Source organism: Cataglyphis hispanica, chromosome 3 (genome assembly GCF_021464435.1).
Source record: "Cataglyphis hispanica isolate Lineage 1 chromosome 3, ULB_Chis1_1.0, whole genome shotgun sequence".
Taxonomy (NCBI): Eukaryota; Metazoa; Arthropoda; class Insecta; order Hymenoptera; family Formicidae; genus Cataglyphis; species Cataglyphis hispanica.
This window is the reverse complement of record NC_065956.1, coordinates 4,851,975-4,859,605: the sequence shown is the minus strand read 5'-3', so window position 1 is coordinate 4,859,605 and position 7,631 is coordinate 4,851,975. Positions and strand designations below refer to the sequence as shown.

The following is a 7,631-nucleotide window of genomic DNA, read 5'->3' as shown; positions in this document are numbered from 1 at the left end:
CCCTTGCGGTAAAAGCACGCCAACGTACGGTTCTACTTCCTCGGTTCACTGTCGTTTGGTAAATTATTTCACTTAATGGCGTTTTATGTATTTCATATATTTACCTCGTAATAATATATGTAAGCATATATTTAAATTCTTTAGATAGTTCAGAAACATTATGAGAAATGGATATTATTAGAAGTTAAAATAAATTACTTGCAAATATAATCTCTGATATTATTTGAAAAATTATAATGTTTAAAATTAAAAATGTTTATTATATGACATAATAATGTATATAATTTTATTAAAGAAATGTATATATACATATATATTAAATATTATTTACGCATTTTTAAATCCAATTAAACTTTAAATAAAAGATTATTTTTTTCCATCATATATGAATTATATCATCAAATTTATTTTATTTCCTATTTTATGAGAATGTAGTTTTTCATTGACAACTTAAAATCAAATTCAACATGAAATACATATATAATACATATGTAATACATATGTGAGTTTAGACTTTCAATTCATCTGTTATTTTATATACCCACTTACTGTAACATTTCATGCTTTAAAAATTAACAATAAAGAAAAAGAAATATAATAAATATAATAACACATATATCGATATTTATATGCTTTAGGTATATGAATGGATTAGGGAAGCGGGTATTTTCGTGAAATAATCGTTGCGCGCAAGTACATCTGGTTTTTCATTTTTTTTTTTTTTTTTGTCAAAACCGTTTTCTTTATTTTGTAGAAAACTGCGTGATAAGTACACCAATAATCTTGCAATGTCGAAGTGTTGCCGATTTATATGGAGGCAAGGCGGGGAGGATTGTTCGGGAGGGACGACTTTCGATCTTCATTAAACTCCTCGTCAAGATCCCCGAACATCCTCCCCGTCGACCCGTCGTGTGTTACATCGTTTGCTTTTCTTTTTTTTTTTCCTAGCAAGCCAGAGCAATGAACAACGAATATGTCTTTTTTTTCTTTTTTTCCCTATGTGATAGTGTGGTACGACTCTCTATAGTGTATAAAAAGAATTTCCTTTCATGTCTCTCTCTCTCTCTCTCTCTCTCTCTCATTCTCACATCCCGCCATGGCGCGCTCGAACAAACGTGACTCGCATTCGAAATTTATAATTTCGCAAACGCGACGCGCCTCTCTCCGAGTGCGGCACGAATTCGCGCGATCTTTCCTTTTTGCTCTCTTTCTGCCTGTATCTCTTCTTCTTTCTTTCTCTCTTTGCTTTTCGCGACGAACCACGCAAACTTTTTTTATTCCCTTAGAGATGAGATTTTTTTTTTTTTTTACTTTGTATCTTGATTTTCTTTCGTGTTACTCTCGGTAGAAGCGATCTACTACTTTAAACGACACTGTTCCTACGACATCGATCGATTACTTTGAAAGAAAAGGAGTCCTGATTTCCGCTATCTCTTTCTCTCTTATTTCTCTCAGTTGTCACTCAGTCTCGCCCGCACTCGCGCATTGCCACAATTTTGTTGTTTGAACTTGTCGAAACTTGGCGACAAGTTCTGTCTTTTATTTCTGCCTTCGTCCACACTTCTCCGCAACACGATCTTTCTCTCTCGCATAACTTTTGCACTCATAAGGGGAGCTCGTCACGTGCGATTCATCGATTCCTTACATTTTTTTGCGAGTATAGAACAATTAAACCATATAAAAAAAAAAGAATCGCACGTTACGGGCTCCCTTTATCAGCAGGCAACTGGAGGAGGGCTGATTGTAGGACGCAACGCACCTACGAACAATGACGAGACACCATCCCCGATGTTGTTTTCGTTTGTTCGATACGATTTTCACTTTTGCACCCATCAATCGAATAATTCCAGAGATTCGTCGTATGTCGCAAAAATGCAAGATTTCTTCGGTGTTATTAAAATATCAAAAAACGTCGACATGTGATAATGATGGAAACATGCTTTTTTTTTGCGTAGATTCGCAGACCGATTGATGGACGCGAAATCGCTAATCGTGTCAATCGAACGGACTCAACGTCACGGATGATTTAAGGGGAGGAAGAGGTAAGGGAAAAAAATTAGGATCAATTGGTCGAAAGACTTAGGGGGATGGATTTCGCGAGAGGGACAATGACGAAGCTCTCGATCTCCCTTCCACCGCGAGGGACTAGACATACCGATCTTATCAACAGTACAATTATAATTATACAACTTAGAAACAAAAGCTTTAAAAGAGGGGGGACCTCTTTCGATCCCCCCCTCCCGCTTGCAACCGCTCCGCTCCGCGTCGCAATTTCGCCGGAGGGAGGACGCGAGTTATTTTGGAACACCTTGGGAAATCACATTACGCCTAATTGTAAGAGAGAGAGAGAGAGAGAGAGCCTTTATCTCTTTCCTCCCCGTTAAACTCGCCGATAAAGGCTGCGTTATCTGAAACGGTGTGGATCGGCGGACACGATCGTTCCCCGACCGGACGCACGGCCCAACGTGACTAGATTAATCGGTAATTGCCGGCTTGATCACGCATTTCTCGATCCTGACTTCACGAGAATTATGCATTGCTCGATCGTTTATCACTTTGATAACTTGTTCGAACGATGGAAAATCAAGGTGAAAACGCGCGAAATAACGTTTTAATAATTAAAAACGGTTGACTCTTAAAGTTGAGAAAAAAATAAGAAAATTTTTGAAGCACTACCAATTGTCAAAACATATTCATACATTTATATTCTAACTTTTTACGCATTTAAACAAAATAAAAACTTAATCGATTTTACAAAAGTACCTTTGATTTTATTCTTCATGATTGATCTAATTCGGTAGTTATCTCCATTTTCATGCGTTTCTGATACTTTATCACTTTCTTGTTTGTGTTTTATGATGAACTTTGAAGCATCGCGATTATAATTCGCCGTGGAGTTTGCTGACGTCACTCATCGCGACGATATGTCATGATCAAGCCAGCGCTTCGCGTTGCAATGAGATCGCTAAGAATGGAATTTTATTCGCGCGACGCTGAAAGTGCATGTATTCGATAAGTTATTTATGAAATTTGCTCGATAACGATAACAAATAACGTCTGATTTAAATCGTATTAATTAAAGAATTATATTTCTCTTTGTTCGAGCGTTGTAAAAGAGATTTGATTGATAGTCTAATAAACTTTAGCAACTTTGTTAAACAATTAAACTCTATGTAAGATACAATTTTTGCTTTCAAATCGTTTAATATAGCGATCTCGATGGTTGAGCTGTGGATTCGGACAGAGATAGAAAAGAATATTTCATCTCAGACCGCTTTTGCCGCTCTCTCTTTTCTCTTTCTTTCTTTGTCTTTCTCTCTCTCTCTCTCTCTCTCTCTCTCTCTCTCTCTCTCTCTCTCTTTCGTGTCGAAAGGCCACGATTATACTCATACGTCTCGCACCTCTCAAAATCCCAATTAACAAATTGCTAGATATATCACGATGTCCGATAGCGATAATAGTAATCGATAATAGTTCGCTAAAAATTTCATTTCGCCTAGAACTTATCGTCTAAAATATCTCGCGCTCGCGTCGTCGTTTTTTAAATTCAATCTATAATCGACGACGTCGCAATTTAACCAAATCTTCGCATTTAACCAAAACTTGCACAGGACCCATCGAATTATACAACATTTTTCTTGAATTCTGCTCCCATTATGCCCTCTCCTTCCGTCTCTTACGCTCGTCCGTAATCTCTCTGTCTCTCAAACGCACATATACAAATACATTCATTTTTCCTATTACGTATTGAAGAAACGAATGCGCGTATGCGAGAAAACGAGAGGGTAGTGAGCGAGGAGAGGAAACGAAAAGAGAAAGAGCAATATGGAAGTGAATTCGAAAAAAAAAAAAAAAACAAAAAAAAAGAGATATCAGACATTCTTTCCGATATTCCTTCTCGATCGCTTCGATCCGCACGCGCTCTAATTTCTTTACGAATAAAATACGATTAAATCTCGTCATCTAATATTGCATGCGCGTGTGAACACATTTTAAAGGTGAAACAGAAAGACGATATATTTTCTCCTTCGATTCGCGACACAACGACCAATGAATATGAAACGAAACAACGTCGCCGTGCGCACACATTTGCCCGGACACTCTCTCGAAAATTACAATTTACAATTTCAATTTTCCTTCTCGCTTAAGAAGAGAATTTATTTAACGATAATTTGAGTTTGTGTGTCGAGCGATTTGATGAAATCACGCGGCGTGTATACTCATGAGTGATGAGAATTTTGTGCGCTTAACTAGAATCCAAAATCCCGAGATCTAAGGGCGCCAACCCAGTTCGGCATTCCCTCGGAAACGAAGCGGAAGCTCGCGAAATTATTCACGCCAACGAAGTGCACACGAGAGTTGATATCCGGCTTTACGCGCGTGGCATCTTTTGCTGCTATCTCAGACATTCCTCGTATGCCACGCACGATCCGTAATCACAAAGGGAAATGTATAATTTCATTGCAATTTCTCCCTGCGTCGCGGACTCTTAAGAAATATAATAATAATTGATGACTTCTCATGTGAAATAATCGAATGATTCGCTCTGTCTCGAAACTGAGATTCGAAATTAACGAGGCGTTTTTGCTTTTTTGTCTTTTCCGCACGAATCGATGTGTACTTCGATCTCGAAAATTAAATACATTTCTCGACAATATGAGATATCGATGATGTCTTAAAAATAATCCTGAATCAAGTTGTATTAATTTGCAATAGTTCATTATAGATATATAAGCCATTGATAAATCTATAAATCTATAAAAATGGAAATCTATCATATTTGTTAGAGTAAATTATACTGAAATCTCAGTGCGGTTTTATTTATTAGACTGCAAAGCGAGATATAAAACGCATCATCGAGCTCGAATCCTCGTCCGAACAGAACTCGTCTTATTTTGTCAAAACTGAGGCCTTATCTATTTGAATAATAATAAAGATAGTGTTGTGTCGGACACAGTCCAAGCCATTCGAAACACAAAGGGGACGCACATTCTGATCGATTTATTATTATTTATTTTTATATACGCCATATACGTTGAATGTAATTAGTCTGTCTGCAAAATAAATATTTATCAAATAAAAAACAATCGTTTAATTCTTCCTCGATACTTGAATATGCTATGATTGATTATTAATTTATTATTCTCTCTCTTTCTCTCTTACATTTATCGATTATCTTACATCGATAACCTAGAAAAAAATAGAAAAAAATGCTGCTATAGATAATATCTGGCATGGAATCATTTATACTTCATCTCCTCATATTAAACTATGATTTTAAATTAAAGAAAAAAAAAATTAAAAGAACAATTTTTATCCTTTTCTACATTTCAGTTGTGATGAATTTCATAAATCTTGTTTCATGATAAGAGCTTGCGCATTTATTTGTTGCTATTCGCGTCAAATAGATATAATGCAATAACAAATTACATTTTTTCTTATTTTTTTTTCTCTAAACTACACACTACACAGATATATCGATTTGACGCGGACACAGCAATATAAACAAAGCATCATTAAAATCAAAAATAAATTAATAAATTCCTTTATTAACGTCAACCGGAATCTCAACATTGTCGATTACAAAATATATAGCAGTCGAGGTAGAATATATTCGACGATTTAAAGAATATACATGCCAGAAAGATATATAGTCTGAGACGTGTGCGCGTCCCGTTACGGTTTCGTACTGCTGGCCATGTCGCATTTTTATTGGTATGCGTGTTGTAACGTATGTTTGATGTTTTACTTTTAAATCGGTATGTAGCATATCATTTTTTTAGTCGTAATAAGTATATTGATATTGAACTACCTAGCCTAATATGTACAGAGTTTCCGTTTTCACTCTTGGCACTACATTATCCCCCTATAGCTCCTTACACGCATACAGAAACACGCGCGCGCACGAGTCCGTTCTTTTTCTTTCTTTCTTCCTTTTTTTTTTCTCGACCCTGCAATTAGCCGCGCCTCTTGCGCGTTTTTCGTTCTACTCGTTCCGCACACGCGCGCTTGCATTTACTCGTACGCACGCCTGGTCTCGCACTCACGCAACAAACGATCATACAATAACTCGTGTCCCGTCCGTGCGTTTTTTTCCTCTTCTTTTCTTCTCCACAATCACCATCGCATGAAACCGCACCGTCCGGCCGTCGCGCAGCAGCCGCCCGTCACGAATAAAATGTTATATATCGGCAATAAATAATTTACTAAGTCTTTGTCGTGCGCGATGAACAAACTTCCGCGATGTCGAGCCTCCGTCGAGAGCTGGAAGAGGGTTATCCGGCGGATCCGCTTCGTTGCCGAGTCCATATAGATGCGAGTCGCTAAACTCATGTCTTCTCGAAGCGAAGCTTCTCGCCATGTAATTCCTGGACAGGGGAGCTTCTTGTCCCAGGATAGGCCATCGCTTTGCGTCGCGCGTTGATGACACCCCGTTTTCCACGCTAATTTTCGATCGCCTCCCTCACTCGTCTTGCGCTTCTTCTTTCGCTCCTCCTCTGATGCCGACGCTCGAAGCAATATTGTAATCTTCGTGCCACTGCTTTGGAATAATCTGAGATCTAGGCTAGACACTGGCCGCATGTGGAATTGCACAATGAGATGCGTCGGCGACGAAGACGGTGGCGGCGCATCGATTCTCACAATGGAAAAGACAAAGAGAACAAAGGCGTGAATCAACGCACGGCGATTGAGCGCAGTCTTGATATGACTGATTTGACTCTTCAGTCGCCATATCAGGAGCCGACTATTCTATATTTCCGCCGGCCCTCCTTTAGGCCACGAACGGACGACCCTCTCTCTCTCTCTCTTTCTTTCTTTTTTTTTCTATTTCTTTATAGAAGAACGCCGGAAGAACGATTCAACGTGGATACCATCGGCCGGGATGATATCTTCTTTCACGTATATGCAATATTCGTTGCTGAATTTGATGGAACGACCGATGGGATCTATTCTTTGTTGACGTTTCTTCCGATAATCAGTCTTGAAGGGCATCGTCGTTGTCGTTGCAGTCGCACAGAACGATCTTGAAAACCATTCCTCGTTCTTGGAATCGGACGATACGACTGCGACAATGACGACAATGGCATCGAAGAAGGAGGACACCGCGGATCAGACCTTCTGATGGACTTGTTGCTGCTGATGTTGTTGTTGCTGCTGTTGCTGTTCTTGCCGGCTCTCATCGGTCTCGCAGGGCACCACGGTGATGTTGGACAGATTGCTACTGCTCAGATTACTGCTCACGTTACTATTGGACTCGGAATAACTGGAAAAGGGCGGTTTGTTGACCGGCACCGACGTCGATGACGGCGTCGTATGGCTCGGGAACATCTTGAACATTGAGCGAGCAGTATTCAGCAATAAATTGCTGCTGCTGGGGCTCTGACTTCGCGATATCCGATCGCCGGGCAGTTCGAGCAACCCCGTATGGATGTGCTGGCTGCTATTAAGCGGTGGGGTCCGATAAGGCGGCGGACTCTCGCTGTCAAACACTGTGCGATTTGGAGGTGCTCGCACGCACTTTTGGTAGATCTCGCTCTCCTAAAAACGAGGAAGTTCATTAATACAAGGAACAGAGAATGGCAGACTTTTTGCGCAATGTTTTGTCTTACCAATGTTCCGCTCGGAAGCGG

At 39.4% G+C, this 7,631-nt stretch overlaps 1 protein-coding gene across 1 annotated transcript in view; it reads right to left on the bottom strand.

Annotated features, from left to right (window-relative positions):
- Positions 1-694: 694 nt before the first annotated feature.
- LOC126859461 (histone-lysine N-methyltransferase Suv4-20-like) overlaps positions 695-7,631 on the bottom strand; it is a 73,557-nt gene continuing 66,620 nt past the window's right edge. The window contains exon 4 of the mRNA XM_050610776.1: positions 695-7,539. Coding sequence (XP_050466733.1) covers positions 7,111-7,539 — 429 coding nt within the window. The 3' untranslated portion in view covers positions 695-7,110. The remainder of the gene's footprint in view (positions 7,540-7,631) is intronic.